This window comes from Eulemur rufifrons, chromosome 7 (genome assembly GCF_041146395.1).
Source record: "Eulemur rufifrons isolate Redbay chromosome 7, OSU_ERuf_1, whole genome shotgun sequence".
Taxonomy (NCBI): Eukaryota; Metazoa; Chordata; class Mammalia; order Primates; family Lemuridae; genus Eulemur; species Eulemur rufifrons.
This window is the reverse complement of record NC_090989.1, coordinates 281,453,167-281,474,146: the sequence shown is the minus strand read 5'-3', so window position 1 is coordinate 281,474,146 and position 20,980 is coordinate 281,453,167. Positions and strand designations below refer to the sequence as shown.

General features: G+C 61.3%; 2 protein-coding genes across 2 annotated transcripts in view; both read left to right on the top strand.

Annotated features, from left to right (window-relative positions):
• Positions 1-11,346, top strand: part of FIBCD1 (fibrinogen C domain containing 1) — a 28,571-nt gene extending 17,225 nt beyond the window's left edge. The window contains exons 6-8 of the mRNA XM_069472171.1: positions 6,076-6,172; positions 10,367-10,546; positions 11,087-11,346. Of these exons, the coding sequence (XP_069328272.1) occupies positions 6,076-6,172; positions 10,367-10,546; positions 11,087-11,346 (537 nt within the window). The remainder of the gene's footprint in view (positions 1-6,075; positions 6,173-10,366; positions 10,547-11,086) is intronic.
• A 7,754-nt stretch (positions 11,347-19,100) lies between these two features.
• QRFP (pyroglutamylated RFamide peptide) lies at positions 19,101-19,511 on the top strand. The gene has a single exon (XM_069474765.1). The coding sequence runs from the start codon at positions 19,101-19,103 to the stop codon at positions 19,509-19,511; it is 411 nt and encodes a 136-aa protein (XP_069330866.1).
• The last annotated feature ends 1,469 nt before the right edge of the window (positions 19,512-20,980 follow it).

Sequence of the window (20,980 nt, the reverse complement as noted above, 5' to 3'; positions counted from 1 at the left end):
CTGAGGCCACCCAGGGCCGGATGGGAGATCCAAGGGCTGGGGGTTGGAGCAAGTGACAGGCAGGGAGACTCCCTGCTTCTGGCATATCTGGTATGAGGGGGTCTGGGTGAAGGACAAGGCAGGAGAGATGGCAGGGGCTGGGTCATGTGGGGTGATCCTCTTCCTCCTCTGTGACACCCATCACAGGGCCATCCTTTGGCAGTGTGACTTCACCTCTCTAAGCCTCACTTTTCTCATCTGTTAAGTGGGTATAATGCAGAGCTACCGTACAGACGTGGGGAAAGTCAGGATCCTTCACGGGCTGCTCACCTGCGAGAAGGGAGGCGGGGGTGGGGTAGGGATGAGCCTGGGGCTCCCTGTGAACAGAGGAACTGGGCCCCTCCTCTCTGGCCAGTGGGGCAGCCCCTCTGCCCTGTGCTGCCCCCTTGCAGGGCCTGGGGAATGGGGGGGCCATGCCCAGAGTCTGTGCAGGTTTTGGGTGGTCTGAAGGAGGCTGTCCCCCCTGCCCCCAGCCTCCCCGCCCGGCAGTGCAGCCTTGTCCCCATGAGGTCTGCCCGGGGATGCTGCCACCCAGCTCTAATTGTCAACCCTCTGTCTTTGCACTAGCCAAGGTCACACAAGTTGGGCCCTGCTGAGCATCTCCTACAGCAGGGACCTGGACTGGACTCAGTGTGGCTCCGTGCCCACGTGCCCTGATCCACGGCACTGCCAGCGTCCCTCGATACCACGAGCGCCAAGAGGCCCAACCTTGTTCTACCAGCAGCCACACTCCCGCCAGGCGTTTCCTGCGTGCAGGGTCAGCAGGTCCAGATGTGCCTCTAATTGGCCCCGCGGGAGGGCAGCCCTCCCTCCCAGCCCCTTCCCTCGGGCCTGAGCTCTGGTGGGCGGGAAATCCTGCCTCCCTGAGAACATCAAAGCCCTGCGGTGGGACCAGGCTCAGGGAGGGATGAGAAGCTCCGCGGGGGATGGGGGCTGCAGCCCTGCGCTGGGGAGGCAGCAGGGCTGCGGGGGCCCATGGGGGGACATTGGCTCCTTCCCGCTCCGCTGTGGCCAGCTGTCCCGGTCCCAGGGTCTGTGGCAGCAAGGGGCCTGCTGTGACATCAGTGCGCCAGTGCCCCACGCTGCTGCCTGGGCCACGCCCTGCCCTGGGGAGTGGTCCCGGAACCACACACGTAAATAACGAGCAGGTGACCGACCGGTGATGATGCCCTCACCCTGCCTTGGCCGACCTGCGCCCATGAGGCTTGTAACGTACGCGGCTGGTGCACGTGAAACGCTCGCGCGTCGCCTGACGCCGCGTCGGTAAATGGCAGCCCCGAGCAGCTCTGCCAGGAGCCGCAGGCGCCGGCTGCCAAGCCCGGGAGCTGTGGCAGGGCGCCCAGCCCGGGGGTACCATTTTCAGTCGAAAACAAGGAGTGGGCCCGGTTTCCTTCTGGGCCCAGCAGCTGGTTCTGAGGGGAGGGGTGGGGACGCCTGGTTTACGACGTTTACGCGCCGTATCTTCGCTGCGGCACTGCAGGGGCTCGCAGAGAGGGAAACTGAGGCTCAGAAAGGTTCCGTGACTTTTCTGAGGTCACGTAGCCTGCGAGAGGCAGAGGCAGAATTTGAACTCAGCTCTGCCTCCTTCCGGAACCTGTGCTCTTGCCAGCAAGCCCAGAGGCCTCCCTGGGGACACTGCCCAGAGGTGCCCAGAAAGGATTTCAGGACACACAGGCTACCAGGAAGGCGGCAGAGGCTCCCCAGGGGCTGCCTTTGAAGCGCTGCTTTCGCGCACACATCCAGGTTCTTTGTTCTTAAAAACAAGAATCTGCCTCAGCTACGGCCCCTCCGCCGCCCTCCCAGAATCACCTGCTCGGGAGGCCTGGGAGGCTGGTGGGTGCCACAGCTACACAACCGGCACGATCCTGCCGCAACCGGTTTCTGCAGCGGCTTCATCCTAGTCTAGGAAACCCCAGATGCTGCGTCCCGAGGACCCTTCAAAGGCACCCCCCGATCTTACAGGGTTTGGACCCACCCGTGTCCCCCATCTCTTTGGTCTCACCTCCTCTGGCCACCTGGCCAGGCTCTGCTCAATCTGTAGCTCCTGCTCCAGGAAGCCCCCCCAGACGACCTCTAGCTGCCCCTGCAGAGGGGCTCACTCCTTCTCTGGGCTCCCAGCAAGCCCTGTTTGTTACGGTTATTGAACGCTGGGCACCGGCTCGTTTAATCCTCCTCAAAGCCTGTGGGCTGAGGCCGTTATAATCCTCGTTTTACAGATGAGGAAACTGAGGCATGGGATTTGGAGGAATGTGCCAGGTTGGGGGCTGCTCTGCCCTTTGGCGGCTCATGTGTCCCCTCCCTGGGGCTGTGAGCTTTGAGGCAGAGTCAGCCCTGTGCACCCAAGCACACACTCGCGGGCCCAGCAGTGACCTCGCTCTGCAGGGGCGAAGGCAAGACTCGGAAGGCCACACAGCCTGTGGCCAGAGTCTGGGTGGAACTCGGGTCTCCTGGGTGCCAGCCAAGAGGGACAGGTGGCTCACGGCATGGAGGATCAATGTCCCCGCCAAGCCATGGGGTGCCCCCCAGCCTTTGCACTGTGCACTGTCGTCCCTGTCTCCGGCCTGGCGGCAGCTGGGCACTACAGAGGTTGCCCAGGTCTCCAAGCCTTAGTCTTCTCATCTGCCAAATGGGAGCATAAATGCCCCCTCCGGGGAGGTGGGGAGGGCTGTGGCCACCCGCTATGGCACTGGCCCGGTGCTGGGGTGACCACAGAGCCCAGCTCGTGTGTTCGGGACGCCAACTCCGTGCTCTTGGCACCATGGCAAACAAGAAGCAGGTTGGACAGGGTCTGGTGGCCCCTGCTGGGACGGGACCTGCGGAGCAGGAGGCCCAGGAAGCCCGGGGGCATCCCTGCATCCCTCGGCCCCCACGGTGGCTGCTCTCTCCCTTCCGTTCCGCCGCCCCAAGTGCCGACTCCTTCCTTTGAACCCACCCAGCACCATCTGCAGGACCATGTGGGCCGGCCGCTCCCTTGGCAGAGCCCCCTGAGCGGCACTTCCAAGATGTGCCGGGCGGCTGGCGGCGGCTTTTGAGAATCTGCACCAAGAAAACACTCTCCGACTGTCTCCCACTCGTGGCGCCTGCCCAAGAGGCCGCGGCGGCGGCAAGTGTTTCGACATCAATCACTTCCCGGCCGGAACCCAAGAGAGATGCCCCGGGAGCCGGACCAATTCATACTTTAGCCTCAAAATTAACTGGTTATTAATTTGTTCCCCACCCTTTTGCCCAAGAGGGGATTCAGGGTAGGCGGGGCCGGAGCGGGACGTGGCCACATCGATCCTTTACTCGCTTCCCTCCTGGTATCCTCCTGCCCGGCTGGTCTTTGCTGTGTAATTAAAGGCCTCTTTGCTTGGTGACATCCAGACATCCAGCTGCTCCCAGAAACATGAAGCCGCAGCTGCAGGTCTCCCTGGGCCTCAGAGCAGACAAAACACAGCCCCGCGCCTGGGACCCGGGAGAGCCCGGCTGACGCTCGGAGGCCGCCGTGGGCACGTGGAACGTCAGGCTGTGCTGCGGTAGGCTCTCGGATGGGCACAGGGTTCCCCAGTCAGATGGCAGCGGGGTGCCCGGCGCACCGGGCCACTTGTTTGAGCCAGCGGGCAAGGGCAGCCTGCGCAAGGCCGGCATCGGCTGCAGCGCGTCTGAAACCGCAGACTGTGACCTGCGGGCAGGCGGCAGCACCCACCTGATGGGCTGTGATCAGCACTGTTTTTTAATCAAATAGGGTGACTAGAACACAAAAGAAACACTAGGGCTCATCCTTCTTCACGAGGGCATCACTTCAGGGAGCGTTAGTTTCAGACACGATGCAAACTGCATTTCTCTGGGTCACGGTCAAAAAGTCTAAAAGTGTCTTGGCCCCTCAGGGCTGGGGCACAACCCGTCCCCTCTCAGTCACAGTGCCCATCGGCCAGCGACTGCTGTGTTCTAAGTTGTGTCGATTCAGAGGAGCTCAATAGGAACGCCAGCTGTCCGCAATCTCCATGTCGCTTCCTGGGAGGAGATGGGCGGGGGCTGGGGGCTCCCCCAGCTGACTGCACCCTGGCCCTGGCGGACCCAGGGGTGGGTGGGGATCATGCTGCGACTGACACCCGCCTGGGAGGGCCGAGGACTGTGGGCTTGGGGACTAGCTTTTGGCGCGAGAGACGTGGGCAACGGCACAGCCCGGGTTCCGGACCCCTGGTCAGTGGCAAACGCTGCCAGGCGCAGGCGTGGCACCACGGCAGGACACTGGCCTACCGTGCCGGCGTCGAGGGCAGGTCCAGCCTGCCTTTAGGCTGAGGGCAAGAGGTGTCGTTCAGACCCCCGCCCACTGCGCTCGGCCGCCTGCCCTGTGGTTGGAATCGCAGCTTCCGGACCGTAACGGGCAAGGATTCAGGGAGTAGCAAGTGCACTCGGTGAGGACTCAGCCCACGCCGCCACCGTGTCGTGGCTGCTCTGCTCTGTCCCTTCAGCGGGGCCCCGGGCATGAGTGCCCTCAGGTGTGGCCCAGGCAGGGGCTGAGGGACAGGAGCCCCATGGCCAGGCCTGTGACTTGCTACTGTCACTGCTCATCCAACTGGCATTTACAGAGCACCTACTGTGCGCCAGGCCCTGAGCTTATTCTCAGGGGATTGTCCCAACCTCTGAGGAAGGTGCAGTTACAACTGTTTTACAGATGAGGAAACTGAGGCTCAGAGCGGTGGAGTGACTTGCCAGAGCGGTCAGTGGCAGTGTTGGGGCTCTAGCACCCAGATCTGTGACCACCGGGCTCCCCGCCTGGCCTGGAGCCTCCTTCAGCACCGGTGTGCTCAGGGTGCGGTCCCGGGCCAGGGGCCCAGTGACTCCCTCGCCAGCTGGGCCTCCTGTGGTCAGACCTCGTGGTCATGCGGCTCCCTCCTCCTGCGCGAGCTCCTGCCGGGATCAGCCTCTCACAGGCGCGTGCTCAGGGTCCCAATCTGCAGCCGTCAATACCGCCTCCACCGCTCAGATCTCCCCGCCTGGGGAACTTCCTCCCGCGCTCCCACATTGCAGGGCTGGCGGTGTTTGAGGTGGAGGAGCAGGAAAAAAGAGGTGTCATCTCCCTGCAGCCCCCTGACGTCAGAGCTGCCCGAACGCCGCGACTGACAGGTCCCCGCGGACGCACTGGGCAGACGCTGCCGGCCAGGCCGGGCACGCGGCAGTTCCGAGCCACTGGAACCGGCTGCTTAGTAATGAAGCTGGCGGGCAGCCGTGTCCCCAGCACGGCAGACATTGGCACAGACGGAGGCAGGCGGCGGCCGGGGAGGTGCCGGGCGAGTGAGCCGGAAAAGGCTTGTTAAACAGAAAGGGCCGGGGCGGCCCGGGGACAGCGCGTCAGCGGATCCTGCAAATACTCAGGGCGGCTCTGCCTGGACCAGCGGGTGCTTATTTCAAAGCAATTTAACCGATGGGATTCCCGACTCCCAGATCAGGAATGTTATTAGAACGAGTGGCTCGGTGGCTCGTTGGTACCCCGGTCACACCCGCCCTGGCCGCGCACTCCTCCCCCTCCTCCTCCTCCCCAGCCCGCTCGGTGCTGCCACCCCCAGGCCCCCACCCTGCCAGGCTTTCTCGGGGTGGGGCGAGCTCACTGAGCGCCGGGGCGCCCAGGCCGAGCCTAAGGGGGGCTGTTCTTGGTTCTTAACAAACTGGAGAACACCGTTCTGTTCGGTTTTGTTTTGACCTGGAAATAGGTGGCAGGACCCCGCTCACCCCCTTATTTGACCAGTGGGGCACTGAGGCCAGAGCAGAGACCAGCCCAGGGTCGCAAAGTGAGGCGCAGAGGTGGCCTGGACGCCGGGTTTCCTCCGCTCCCACCCAGTCCACGAGAGTCCTTGAGGGGACGTTTCAGGGACGGGTGGGTGTCCAGCCAATCCCACCTCGCGCCACCCGAGGCTCCTCTGAGGGCCAGGCGGGGCTGGGAGCGCTGAGGGGAACGACCAGGTCAGGAGCAGGGAGGGCAGTACCTGCGGGCACACGGGGGGCTGGGGGTCCTGGGGCGGCTGCCCCCGCTCGCCACCCCTCTTCCCGTTGCAGGTGTTCCAGCGCCGGGAGGACGGCTCCGTGAACTTCTTCCGGGGCTGGGAGGCCTACCGCGACGGCTTCGGCAAGCTCACGGGGGAGCACTGGCTAGGTGAGAGCCACCAACCGCTGCCTGGCCTGGGTGGCCTTCTCCCCGCGCCTTGCAGACGCTGCGGGCTCCGAGCCCCTCCCTGAATGGATCTGGCCTGGGTTTCCCCGGCCTCAGCACACCTGAGCCAGCTCACAGGTGCAGCCTGTCAGGGTGCCCGAGGCATTCAGGATGCACGAGGCCAAGGAGGCTGGAGCCAAAGGAGGTGTGGCCGTGGGGGTGGGCCCTGCAGACGTGGGCTCGTAAAGGCTGAGGGTCCCACAGCCCCTGGAACCAGGTGGGGGAGCTGTGGGAGTGACCAGGAGGCCTTTCCTGTGGCCCTGGGACCTGCTCGCTGTCCTGAACGGCGGGAGCGAGGGCAGGTGCAGGGCCCCATCCCCGGCACCAGGAGGACCAAGGATGACCCGGCGCTGGCCTGTCCCGGGGTCAGCAGTGGCCCGTGGCTGTGCTAGGGACACCAAGCCCGTGACTCCCACCGAGCGGCTGGCCGGGGCTCCCAGCTGTGGTCCAGCCTCAGTCCCAAGGGTGCCCGCACGCTGCCCACAGCTGGGACACAGTCCTCGCCCAGCACGAAGGGCTCAAAAAGGTTCTGTTATTATGTACTTACTGTTTACCTTTAAAATCACTCAGTATTTAAAAATTTTTGAATATCTAATTTCATTCTAAACAGTAATATCCTCAAAAACCACAAGTTTGAGATCACATATATATATATTTGGGAGGTGGTTGTGGCTTGAGATGAGGTTTTTGTTGGGGTTTTTTTTTGAGATATAACTTTCATACAACAAAATTCACCATTTTAAAGTGTAGAACTAGTGGTTTTTGGTACATCCACAGAGTTGTACAATCGTCACCACGCATTCCAGGACATTTCCTTCACTCCAGAAAGAAACCTGTTTCCACGAGCGCCCGTCCTGTGGAAGCCACCCGTGGGCAGCGGGCTGCTCCTCTGGAGCTTTAACTTCCCGGCGGGGCTGTCTGGGAAGTCCCCAGTGCCGAGTCCCCAGTGTCACACAGAGCAGAGGGGCAGGAGGGAGGGGCGGGTGGCTGAGGGCTGAGAGCCCAGGCCTGGGCGCCAGGTGGGCAGAGGGTCCCAGGTCTACAGGGACATGGTGGAGCTGCTGGGAGATGGGGGTGGTGGCCCCGAGGCAGGGTCGAGGCAGTGAGGTGGTGCCCACCGCTGTGTGCACAGAGGCAGCTGGGCTGGAGTGTCCATCTCCCCGACCTGGGCCTACGAGGGCAGGGCCAGGTGGGTCCTGGTGGCAGGAGCGGTCATACATGCCAGCAGACTTCACAGCCACAGTCTGTGCGTACTGCCTACCTACTGTGCGCCCCTGAAACCGCACACTCACCTAGGAGGGGGCACTGCTGTCATCCCCTCCTTTTAGAGATGAGGAAACTGAGGCTCAGAAAAGTAAGGTCCCTTGTCACAGTGTGTGTGTGTGTGTGTGTGTGTGTGTGTGTTAGGGTTGGGGGCGCCCAGCCAGGCCTCGCCCCAGACCCTGAGCTGCGTGGCTGGAAGGAGGGGCAGGACGGGGAGACCCTGCCTCAGGCCCTCCCCACCCAGGTGGGCACAAAGATAAGGAGCAGGCAGCGGTGGGGGGGCTGTCCCCCGCATCGCCACCCATCCCGGCGGAGCCGCGTCTGCGCGGTATCTTAATTGAAATCTATCACAGCCGCAGAAGGTGCAGGAGGAAGCGTGTAATCCGGCCTTGATTAGAGCGTCCTGCAGACACCAGCCCTGACGGGAATGTCAACTCGGGACGCCCCCAGCCCTGCGCAGTCCCCTCCCTCTGCCCTTCCACACTGCCCAGTCACCTTCTCCTTGAGCGTTTTTGTCTTTTCCTATTGAGTTATGGGAGCTCTTTATATATTAAGGTTATTGATCCTTTGTCTGGTACGCATGATAGATACTCCCAAGCCTTTATCTTTCAGCTTGCTTTTGCTTTTCTTTTTTTCCTTTTTGCTCGTTATTGCTTATTTCCTAGAAGTTTTAAAATTTTTATGTAGTCCGTTCTGCCAGTCTTTTCCTTCACATCTCCCGGGTTTTAGGCCCTGCTTTTCCCTCCTGGTTGTATTAAAAATGTCTCCAGTATTGTTTTCTGAGGTTTTTCAGTGTCGTAGGTTCAGATCTTTGATGCATCTGGAAGCCCACGGGGGCGACCATGTGAGGTGTGCGTGTTCCCTAAGCCTCCCTGCGCTCTGTGGTCTGAACGTGGGGACGATGGGGTTGGATTCGGCTCACCATGCAGGGCCCAGGGCATCCGGGAGCAGCCGTGAGGGTCCGGGAGCAATCCTGGAAGGAGGAGGGAGTGGGGAGGAAGGGTAGGGAGGAACCCAGGCCCCAGCATCCCCCTGCCCTCAGGGCGCCAGCGACCATTTAGTGGTGGGAACAGGAATCTCTCAACATCCCCCCCAACACGGTCTCCCTCTTGCCCTGTTCCTGGGTCACGTGATTTGTCCCGGGTAAGACTTGGACAAGAGCAAGGGGTCTGGGCCCTTCTGCCTGGGCTCAATCCCAGCTGTGCCGCTCACCAGCTGTGTGACCGGGGCCAGCTGCCTAACCTCCCTGGGCCTCATGTTCCTCAGCCACGGGACAGGGACAGTCACGGACCCTCCTCCACTGGTCTCCAGGGAGCCGCAGCAAACACCTGGATAATGCGTGCAGTGGGCCAGGCACCACGTGCAGAGCTGCGGGGGGGGGGGGGGGGGATTCTTTAATTAAATTGGGCTCGTTCTATCCATTTGATTCATTGATCTGCGTGAAGCGCTCAGAACAGTGCCTGGCCCTCAGGAGTGCCGTCCAGGTGGTGGCTGTTGTCATTGTCACCTACCGTCTGCCCTTCAGTGTGTGAAGCTCTCCCAGACCCTCACGCTGGCCCTGCGAGGCCCAGTCCATAGTGTGGAAGCCGGCCCGGAAGGGGAGCACTCGCCCTGAGGCTCTGGCCTGGGAGGAGTGGTGAGCGCAGGCAGGTGGGGACCTTGGCAGGACCCTGTGCTCTCAAAGCCCGTGTCCCTGAGGGTCCGCGGGGAGGAACGGGGTGGCTGCAGGGAGCTGCTGGGTGGAGTCTGCTGTTCGCATTGCTGTCACTCTTCTCACGGCTACTTCTGTTCCCTGGACTTGGCGGATGGGACCAAAGGCTTCTGTCCGGGCCGGGTGGGGAGGGGTCCGCAGGGGTCCACACAGGCTCCAGCGCCATCAGCACGCACACACTGACCCACGGGGGGTGTGAAGCCAGGGAAAGGCAGGCAGGAGGGAGAGGCTGACGAAATGTCACTCGCTGCTGCCAACGTGTCAGGCGTTTCATTAAATGCCCTGTTAATCAAGAGGTGATCACACGGGCAGGGAGGCACCTGAGTGTGCGAGTGGGGGCCTGGCCTGGACCTTTAGGATGGCGCGGGCCAGCCGAGGAGGGGAGGAGAAAGTGGGGCGGCCGTGGCAGGGGTGCAGAGCCAGGCCCTGGGGACCGGTGGGGGCACCGCCTTCTCCTCCCCCCGCCAAGCCGCATCTCCGGCGCAGCCACCGTGCAGCTGCGGGACGGGACGGACGCTGCTCTCCCGCGGCTTCCACACTGGCGGGGAGACCCGCAGGGAAACAGCAGCCGCGACCCAAAATGATAAACCCTGATGGCAGGGCCCAGGGTTGGCAGAAGTCCTCAACCCTGACAGGAGGCCAGGCAGCCTTCCCAAGGTGAGGCCTGAGAATGAACAGAAGGTGACCAGGTGAGGAGCAGGGACCATTGTCCCAGGCAGAGGAACAGCCTGTGCAAAGGCTCAGAGGCCAGGTTCAGGGAAGTGCAAGTACCAGATCCCGTCTAGCTCTGGCTGGAGCCCAGAGCCTGAGGGAAGATATGGGCGCTGTCCCCCCCAGACCCCTCATCCCGCAATCTTTCTACCAGCCGTCAGCTCAGAACCCCACGTCTGGAAAGCAGAGTCTAAGAACCCTACGTCTGGAAAGCAGAGCCCAGCTTGAAATGAATAGAGAAAACCACACATGAAAGCTGTCAGTCCCCAGTTTCTTGCCAGAAACAGGCTGGCAGGAAGAAGGAAGTAGTCCAGGGCTGATAGCATGTACTTGGTAGTAGTTGTCCCTTTCTGTCACCAATCACAGGAACTCAGCTGTCATTTCTCCTCAGTTCTCTCCGGGCGTCACTCCTAAGCCCCTCAACTTCCCCCACCATTTTCTCTCCACTTTAGGACTGAAGAGGATCCACGCTCTGACCACGCAGGCTGCCTACGAGCTACACGTGGACCTGGAGGACTTTGACAACGGCACGGCCTATGCCCGCTACGGGAGCTTTGGCGTGGGCTTGTTCTCCGTGGACCCGGAGGAGGATGGGTACCCGCTCACTGTGGCCGACTACTCGGGCACTGCAGGTAAGGCTCCAGGCTGCAGTGGGGGCGGGGAAGGGGGCCACGGTCAAGGCCACTCACCTCCACCTCCAAGTCCCCCTGCTCCTCACTCCTGCAATGCGAAGCCATCTTGGCCTGCATTGTTTCCCCATTTTGCAGATGAGTAAACTGAGCCCAGAGCCAGGAATTGAGAGACCTGGGGTTTGGGTCTGCTCTAAAGGCTGGTGGCCGAACCCCCCCTGGGCTGGGGTCTCAGGCCGAGGCAGGGAAGGGAGGAGGAAGGAAGGTGGAAAAGCTGGGAGGCGGCACAGAGACTGCCTGGACCCAGGGGCAGCCCTGGGGACCACCAGGGAGGCATCATGTGTGTATGTGCGCTGCATGGACACCTCTGGGTGTGGACCAGCAGGTACGTGTGCAAGTGTGCACGCCAGTGTGTGTGTGTGAGGAGCGTGTGTGTCCGTGTGTGCACACTCACATCCAGGTCTGCGTGCAGCGTGTCAGTGCCTGTGCTCACATGTATGACACACATGGGTGTACCTGTGCCCCCGTGTCCACACCGCACAGGTGACTCCCTTCTGAAGCACAGTGGCATGAGGTTCACCACCAAGGACCATGACAGCGACCACTCGGAGAACAACTGCGCCGCCTTCTACCGCGGTGCCTGGTGGTACCGCAACTGCCACACGTCAAACCTTAACGGGCAATACCTGCGAGGTGCACACGCCTCCTATGCTGATGGCGTGGAATGGTCCTCCTGGACCGGCTGGCAGTACTCACTCAAGTTCTCTGAGATGAAGATCCGGCCGGTCCGGGAGGACCACTAGACCGGTGCATCGTCCAGCTGCTTGCCCTCTGGCCCCACCCCTTCCCCATGCCTCCCATCCCATCTGTGTCCCCCAGCCCACTCTCATGAGAACATTCTCTACCCCCCTGTGCCTGGTGGACTGTTCTCCTGTGGGGATGGGCCGAGGTGGCCGGACACTAATCTCCCTGGGCAAGTGAGGTCACACACCACCTTCTCACTGTCCCCACCCCTCCCTCCATTTGGAAGCTAACGTTATCTCCTGCCTCTGCTGATGGGGGGGCTGGCAAATTTTATGACCCCAAATTTTACCTGCCCAGACTGGCTCCTGTGCTAAGCGTCTGCTGTCCCCTGGCCAGGATGGTGGAGTCTGCCACATGCCCTGGCTCTGGAAGGTGCCGCCAGGTACCCCTCTGCTTTGCCAGCCCAAATACCTGGCATTACGGGGACACTGAGAGTCGGGGGCAGACAACATCCCCGGAGCCCTCTGAGCTCTGGTGTTCCTGATGCCAGGTCTGAGGCCAGTGTCCTCCAGCCCTCCTGACACCAGCCCCCACCCGCGTTTCCTGGGTGCCCAAGGACTCACCTCTCCCCAAAGGACCTCACCGTGCTGCTCTCGACTCCTGTGGCTGTGGGCTGGGTGGCCGTGTCCCACTAGGCCTCAAGGCCAGGCTGGGGCGCAGCTGCCTGCGGGAACCCATGCCCTAAGGCTGGGGCCAGTTCCGTGGAGGCCGGGGGGGGGGGTGTCTCTACCCCCCTTTGCTGCTGTGCCCACCTGCTGTCTCCAATAAGGTCTCGCTCTGCTCCTGCCCAGCTTCCTGCCTTTCTCCTACCGGGAGCCGCCCCCTGCTGGCGGTTGTGGGCACCACCACCTGGACCCAGTCCCAGGGTGGGGCACTGAGGCGCCAGGCCAAGCACCGCCCAGACATTTTCCTGCCGCATCCACCCAACACGCTGTTATCCCACCCCCGCTCCCCGCACACACAGGTGGGAACTGCAGGCGCCAGAACCCGGAACCCCAGTCCTCAATGGCCTGTTCAGCAGCCTTGGGCACCTCGAGTGCTCTTGGGACCAAGGGCAGGGCTGTTTTCCAAGTTCCCACCTGCGGGAGCCTGATGGGGGGCTTTGAGAGGGTGGAAGTCAGGCTGGGGAGCTCGGCACCCCCCACCCCCCGCCAGGCAGCAGGGCGGGCGTGTCCTTCACTGGACACCTGAAGGCAGGTAGATGAGGGGGTTCAGTTTTCTCTTCCCCTCCCAGCAAAGTCCGTGTTTAAAAAATAATAAATCAAGTTGGCCAGGGGCAGTAGGAAGTGCCCAAGTGCCTCTGACTGGCCGTGTGACCTGGCCGTCCCCTCTAGCGTCACCTGCTCCTTGGCATTCAGCAAGTATTTGCAGCACTTCAATCTGCCAAGGCCAAGTCTGCCCCGGGCGCTGGACAAGACTGGCCGCTGCCCTCTTGGTACCCAGCCAGAAGCGGAGATGGCCAAGAAACAGCGATTACAGCCCAGTGTGACCAAGGTGGTGACAGGGAGCAGTCCAGGTGCAGGCAGGGCAGGGGTGAGGTGTGGATGCGATGAGCACACGAGATTTGAAGCAAGTCCCCTCCCCTGGCCCCTCTTCCCACCCTCTCGCAGCCCAGAGAGCCGCCCACCGGGGCGCCGGGTCACAGTGCAGAGGCTGTGCCGCCCGGAGCTTATGCCGGGGAGCCCCTGGCTGGAGCTGCCAGCCTGGCGTGCCAGCCGCTGTTTAGAAAGTGCCAAGCGCTTTCTGATGTGTCATCAAACAGACTCCCGGTGAGTGTGATGTTAATGGATTCGCAGATGAGCGTGTGCGGCAGGAAGCGCGGGAGCCCTGGTGCCGGGGCCTGGCTGCCGACAAGCGCAGAGCAGCTCGGGCCTGGCGCGGGGCCGGGGGCAGGTGAGGGTGGCCTCAGGAGCCTGTGGTCCAGGTCCAGGCAGCAGGCGTCCTCAGCAGCTGGCCCCACGGGAGACACTGTCCCTCCTAGAACCCCAGTTACTGCCCTAGAGCTGCAGCCTCTTCCAGGCCCTGCCAAGCACCACAGGGAGAGCCCCGGCCAGTGCGCCCACCCCACCGTCCTGATGGGCGTCCTTTGAGGGCTGGCACTGAGCAGGAACGGTCCCTGCACCCCTGCTCACGGGCCCATGGTCTGATGTCACCCGAGATGGGAGTGACCACAGGAAGGGGGATGCTGAGTGTGGGGGAGGGGCAGCTCCACTGAGGCCGGAGGGATGAGTGACCAGGCCGAGGGACTTGTGTGACAGGGTCACACAGGACCCACAGTCACTGCACTCAGACCCTGTCCTGCTGGGCCTGCCTGTGACCCTACTGCCCCACATGTCACCTAACCAACTCCCTCTCCCTGTTCCCTTGATGGGGACAGTGAGGCAGGGGAGGGGTCTGCGGGCGGCGTCCTCTAGCAGCTGCCTGGCCACACGCACAGGTTCTGTGTCAGCCAGTGGCCTTGTTTCTTGCCCCTCGAACTGTGCATCCATCTCAGCATTAAACCGAAGGCCACCCAGCTGGTTTCCTGAGCCCCCTGACCCCAGAGGGTGGAAGGACCCTCAGCTTCTACCCGAGGGGCCTCGGCACCTTCAGCCAGGAGCTGAGGACAGCTGTGCGCAGTTCTCAGAGGGCGTTTCCCCTGCAGCCGCAGGTGAATAGGTTTTATAACGTTTGTCTTCGGGGCAGAAGTGACGTCACCAGTGCCCACCTACTCCTGGTCTCCAACCCTTGCTGCCACCTACCCGAGGCCAGAGCCCCAGAGGCCCCTGTCATCCAAGAGCGCAGATCTGGAGGGTTAGTGAGATGTGTCAACATGAACTGCACCTGCTCGACCAAGGCACTGACCCCAAGCAGAGGGGGGAAGGGGGAGCAGTATCTGTGTGACATGGGACGTTGAGCAAGGCCCGTGGCCAGCTGCAGCTCCCTGTCCCGTGGCTTCAGGAACAACACACCAGCAGGAGGGCCCAGCAGGGGACTTGCAGAACCCAGAACAAGGAGACAGGACGCTAAGCTTTGGCCCAAGTGACCGGGCCTTCCCAGGGCCTGTTTCTTCATCTGCTTGCAAGAGCAGCTTGTCCTTAGACTGAGCGGCCCAAGCAGCTGGCAGGACTCGGCAAACCCAGCGGGCTGGGATCTGGGGGGAGGTGGGGGAGGGAGCCGCCCACGGGTGAGCCGTGGCGTGGGACAGTCGCTAGGCAAGGCTGTGTGCACTTGGCGTTGTGTGTGTTTCTCCAATAAAGTCTCGTGGTGACCCAGCTCTGCCTCTGCCTCTAACCCAGCCGGACGCCCCCCGTGTCAGGGCACGAGTGGGTCGGACCCCCAGACGTTCCAGGACCACATCTCGCCCTGTCTCCCCTGAACTTCCCCATCCTTTTTATCAGAGCAGCCGATTTCCTAGGTAGCCTGGGAGCCCTGGGCCTGGCCGGCAGCCGGGGGGACCCTCTCGACTGGGGCTCCCCATCTGTGCTGCCCCCAGGCCCCCTGGGTGATAAACTGTCCATGCAGGGCTCTCTTGTGGCTGCGGCTGGAGTTCTGAAGAGTCGAAACTCTTTAATAAGAACTAACAGTCCCCAATGGCTATTTATTCATAAAACCAATTTGCGGCTTACGGATAAAACAATCCCTTGAGTTTACTTAATAAAATCTCCTATTTGTCTAGTGTCTGCGGAGCCGGTGGAAGAGCCCGCGGTGGCTGTGCTCTGCACTTGACCCTGTCCCGCAGCTGCGGGGACAGCTGGAGAGGGGTCTCACACTCCTGTGTGGCAGAGACTTCCAAGTCCCAGCTCATGGAACACGAATCCCACTCCCTCGTCCCCTCGACCAGGCACAGCTTGTGTTAGACCACAGGGTTGGGGGGCAGAGGTGGGGTGGCTGCGATGGGACCTCTGAGGCAGGCCATGATAGTCACCAAGGTGATCATGGCCACCTGCCTCCCCAGGGGCCATGCCCACTCCAGGTGGGGTCTTGCCCAACTAACCTCCCCACTCCATCACACCTCCCCGTGCCGGTCCCCTCGGCACAAGTGGCTCTGGCCCAGCTCCACGGGTCCCCTGGACTTAGAGGTTCTTACAGCTGACCAGGGCTGCCCGAGCTTAGCCACCAACAGGGCCCAGGACCCCCTGGCAGGGCCAGGTCTGGGCTTTGGGAAGGTGGACGGGCCTGGGCCCGGGCTCGGACCCCGGGAGAGGTTTCCCGGGCAGGGGCCTCAGCTCGCAGCTGGGCTCTGAGAGGGAACAGCAGGTGCCAGCAGACCCGGGGAAGCCTGTGCTGAGGGTGACGAGGGCCCCACCATCTGGCTCTCCCTGACAGCCGCCGCCAACACGACTGGGTGGCTACCGTGCCGGCCCCCGACGGCCCCGCACCCCAGAATGTGGGCACTGCTGTTGTCCCCAGCCAGATGAGGAAACGGAAGCCCAGACAGGGATGGGACTACCAAGGTCGCAACTGGTCCATGGCCGAGCTGGGCATCGAACCCAGTTCTGAGGGCTCACGTGTGGCTGAAGTGGGCAGCAGAGAAGGGTCCATGCCCGAGTCAGGGGCCTGGGCTCAGCACAGCCAGGCTGTCACCCAAATCCCGCCCTTCCTGAGCGAGCCTCAGCTTCCTCACCTTGAGAATCAAGGGCAAGGGGTTGCTGGTCATCTTGGACCCACCCCCCGCCCCAGGGCAACTTCCCGGGGAGGCTCACAGCTTGCGTGACAGCTGCCCGCCAGCCCCTGCCCCAAAGGCACCTCAGCTCCGCAGCCCCGGCCTCTGCATTTCCCCTGACAGCATGAAGTGCCTCCATGTGGGAGCCCTTGCCAAGGTCCACACTGGGAGGTGACAGCCTCACCTCGGGGACCCACCGCTGCAGCCCGAGGGGTGGTGTGATCACCCAGCCAACGTTCAGAAAGATGAGGCAACCATGGCCAGCGGAGCTTGGGAAACAGTCCCCAGTGGGCACGGGGCACCGAGCCAGGCGGGGCTGCCAGGGTGGGAAGGACCGGGCCTGCCTTCAAAGGAGCAAACGTTGTGGCGCCGGGGCCAGGGCTGAGGAGGCTTGCCCGGCGTGTGGCTCCGTGCCCCTCCTGCACACCCCCTCGGAAGCAGGGCGTCCCACCGCCCGGCTCGGCCTCTCACAGGCTCCAGAGCAGAACTTCTCACCTCACTAGGGGGGGAAGAGAAAGTGCTGGCTTCACGGGTACCTGTGACTCGGGCCCACGGAGCAGCCCGCTGGCCAGGCAGGTGTGTGCGGTGTGGACAGCCACCCACCCCGTGTCCTCTCCAGAAGCCGACCCCACAAAGGCAGGACTGTTAGGGTTAGTGAGGGTGGGCAGCGACGCCTCCGCCAAGGGACTGAGAGTCCATGCCCACGACTCCTAGGTAACAGCGCTGCCACTCCCCCGGAAGGGCAGCCTGGCTGTCCTCTTACCCGGCCACATCCTGTTTGTGTTGGGCCTTTCATCACTGCAGTCAGCACTGCCCCCTCCTTCACCACCAGCGTCCCCAATGGAATCCCAGGGTCAGGAATGTGCGGCCATCAGACGCGAGGTGGCAAGTATGCGGACGGGCCCATATAAAGCAGGGAGAACCGGGGAGCCACACGTCCTGGACGAGGACCCACAGAAGCTCGCCCAGCCCCGGAGCCCAGGGACCCACCAGTCCTCCTGGGAGCAGCCCGGCCACACGGTGAGCACAGCCGCCCTGTTCCCAGTAGGAGCCCCAGCTCTGGCCCTTGTCCGGTCAGGAGCTGGGCACAGGCAGTCAGAGGGTACCTGGAACCATGGGCAGGGAAGGCCCAGAGAGGTGGAGACCAACACTGTGTTTTGCCGACAGCCCCAGCAGCAGAGAGTGGCCACAGCTGCCCCGCCAGGGCCACTGCCTTCTGCCCTGGGCGTTTCCTGCTGTTTCCTGGACTTTGGGGCCTGAAGCCCTGACTCATGCTGGGGCCTCATTTTCAGTGGCAAATGCTCCCAGCTCCTACCAGATTCTTGAAGGGGTCCACGGCCCCCCAAAAGGGGAGAAGGGCCACTACTTGCTCTGCACCAAGATGTCACCTTTCTAGAGACCCAGAGGCGCCCCCAGGTGGACTTACCCACCAGGATGGAAAGGTCCCTGTCCACAGAGCAGTCGGCAGTGTGCTCTCTATGGGAAGGGGAGGAGCTCACCCCTGCAGAAAACTGCCTTATGGAAGCCCCCACTCTGCCCAGGTCCCAACGGACAGGCTTCCCTGGCAGCAGGCGGGAAGTCACTCCAGCCCCTGGGGGCCTAGAGAAGCTTAGGAGAACTGGATTTGGGTAGAAAGGGGGGTACTTCCTTTCCTTTTTTTTTTTTTTTTTTTTTTTGAGACAGAGTCTTGCTCTGTTGCTCGGGCTAGAGTGCTGTGGCATCACCATAGCTCACTGCAACTTCCAATTCCTGGGCTCAAGCGATCCTCCTGCCTCAGCCTCCCAGAGTGCTGAGATTACAGGCGTGAGCCACCACACACAGCCTCATTATTTTTTTTTAAAGCTTTCTGGCTGAGTTCACTTCTTTGAAATGTTTTCGAAGGAGCCTTTTTTGGAAAGGGCGCCGGGGACTTCTGTCCCGTCTTGTGCAGAGCTGGCGTTCTCCATTCTATCCTCAGTTCCGCTCCGCAGAGAACAAGCCAGCTTCGACTCACCACTGGTCATTTCCAAAAAGGCTTCCTTTGCGAGGCAAGGGAGCAACCGTTGCTAAGGCAGGGGCGTTCCAGGAAGTTCCGTTTCAGACCTCCCCGACTGTCACGTGTGGAGTAGGGCAGCAGGTCAGGGCTGGCACTCCACCTGGGCTTGAACCCCAGCTCTGTCACTTTAAGCCATGAGATCTTGGGCAAATCGCCCCACCTGTTTGAGCGTGATGCTGCCTCTGCGAATGGGGCTGGAGTAACACTCTGCCATGGAAAGGCTGCGAGGCCCACATCTGGCAGGTGTGAGACGCATTTCCGCGTTTCCCACGGGCTTGGCACATCAGGAACCCGTCTGGCCGTTGGAATCGCGGATCCAGAGCCTCCGCTTTGTAGCTGTGTGGCCTGGGCACAATCTCTTGGCCTTTCCGTTTTTTTTTTTTTGCCTGAAAAAGTGGGACTAACAGTACCTATGGGGCAGGTTTACTGTGAAGATGAAATATAACCGTGTGTGCATAAAGCTCTTAGCTCAGAGCCTGGCACATCGCCAGTGCTCCCCGGAGGGTGCCCATGCTCCCCCACGTTCCCACGCTCCTACCCAGGTTGGGGTCCAAGTTAGGCGAGGACCACCAAATCCGTTTCCTGCTTTCAGGAGCAGTTAATTTCCATGCTAAATACACATTAGCAGGGTGTCCCAGCTAAACAGCTTAGCTAAACCCATTTATTATCAAGTTGAAAACTAAGGGAGACTGATGCTTTGAACTTTCTACCCTATGGCTCTGAGATGACATGGCCCAAGGACCAATAATTATAAACGAAAAATGAACCCAAATGTGCTTGGCTCTCCCGGGGCCGCCTGGGAGATGGCATGGCTCTGCCATCCAGTAGTGGTGGCATCGCAGTGCTCAGCTGCCACAGCAATCAGATCCAGGGAACTGCAGGAGAGTGAGAACCAGCCTAATCGGTTCAATCAGCTCCCAAGCCTGCTAATAAAATACAGGCCTGGTCCCTGCCACCGCGTGGAAGCCGGGCTCCCCTCTGATGGCTGCTCAGGCCTGGGGAGGACTGCCGGCAAGCTGTCGTGTGTGGCGTGTGTACAGACTGTAACTTCTTCCTCTCTTTCCTTGGGTCAGATGCTGAGCCCTCACCCCCTGGCCTACCTCCTCCTCCTGCCGCTGGGCATCTGCCTTCCTCTACCGCACACGAGAGGACCCACAGACGCCCTGGGTAGCATCGGAGCCGGAGCGAGCTGGGCCAGCCTGGCCGAGGGGCCCCGACCCCGCTCCGTGTGGGGCTCTTCTCAGTGGTTGAGAGCTCCACGGCCACAGGCCCTGCTTCTCCAGGCCAAGGGGCTGCGCACACTGGGCAGAGGGCATGCTGGCTTCAGGTTCCGCTTTGGGAGGCAGGACGAGGGCAGCAAGGCCACCAGCTTCCTCCCGGCCGGCGGTGAGAAGGCCAATGTCCTGTTAGGGAACCTGGCTGAGGAGCTCAATGGCTATCGCAGGAAGAAAGGCGGCTTCCACTTCCGCTTCGGCCGGCGGTAAGGGCCAGGGCGTCTTGGAAGGGGTTTCTTTGTGGACTCTCCCTCCATCTGTCTTCACTCCCATCTTCTCCGGCCTCAGAGACCAAGACACCGAGAAGACGTAGGCATTATAACGCATAACCGGCGGTAGTATTGGTTAGGTTGTTTGCTTACTTTTGATTTCCAACTTTGCTAAGGCAACTAGGGGAGTGAAAAAGGAGGTGGCCAAAAGCAAGCCGTGTCTGCTTATGAAGACAGCGCTGCAGCTGTTCCCGCTCACCAAGACCCGTCAGCCTCAGCCTCAGCCTCCGCCTCCCCCAAGCAGCCCCCTGGCCCCGGCGGCGTGGACATGAGGCTGCCATTGGGCCATGAATGTGAACAGGCAGAGCAAGGCAGTGGGCTGACTACAGCGGGGTAATCAAAGTTTTGGCAGCTTCCACAGGGACGTCGGTAGCTGACATCCGAAATACATCTGTGAACGACCACATTCCACTGGGTACAGAGTATGGTTCCGAAAGCTAAAAAGGAAAAAATGTCTCGTTCTCCATCCTATTAACACACGATCCCTCTGGCAGGAACCCTCTGCTGGGGTATGGAGAGTCCCTTCTGACAGCTGTCCTCTGCGGTGCAGTGTTGGTCACACCAGGAGCCTCCAGAGAGATGAGCTAGGAACAATTATTGTTGCCATAGCAAGGTTGCATTTCAAATGTTCAAATATAAATGCGCTGTGTCTTTTGAAATAAAAGTTGTAACAATTGCAAAACCATAATGGAATGCTGGCCTCTTCCCTAAAGGTCCTCTGTGCCCTAGAACTTGGTTTTCTGGAGCTCTGAGCACCTTCCCTTTGGGGAGATACAAGTCCCAATGCGTGTCCCCTCACACCTCTCTCCTAGGGCCCCTTGACGGAGAGTTGGTCAGGGTACAGGGTGTTTTCCTCCTCCACTCGACTGCTCCTTCCTTGGTTTTCTCAGAACAAGGGGCATTCAGGAAACAAGTTCTATAACCCAGGGAGCGCCTGCGCTCAGCCCGGGGCGGCCGCGGCCCCGGGTCCAGCCGAGCCTCCGTTTCAAAGGCCGCTCTGGAGTCTCCTGCATCCATCCCGTGTCAGGCGCGGTGGCCGGGTGCTGCTCGCTGCCAGGCTGGCTTCCACTGCTGCGATGAGAACGCACATTGATGTTGCCATGGCAACTTCTCCCCTCCTCCTTGCGCGCTGCAGCCTGCCTCTGTTCACAATTGAATAATTTTCCATTGAGCTGTCACAATTAATTGGTGGATTTTTATTAGCCTTTTAGAACCACACTGGGCTGGGCCCAGCTTGGCACCTTGGAGTATTTCAGTGTTTTCCATTCTATTAGCGACTTACATTCCCCAGAAGCAGCTCTCAATCCTCCGCAGCCAGAAAGCCACTTCATTAGGGGGTGACAGAACTGAGCCACAAAGAACCAACCTGACTGGGGAGCAGGAACGGGAGGTGCGAGGGGAAAGGAGCAC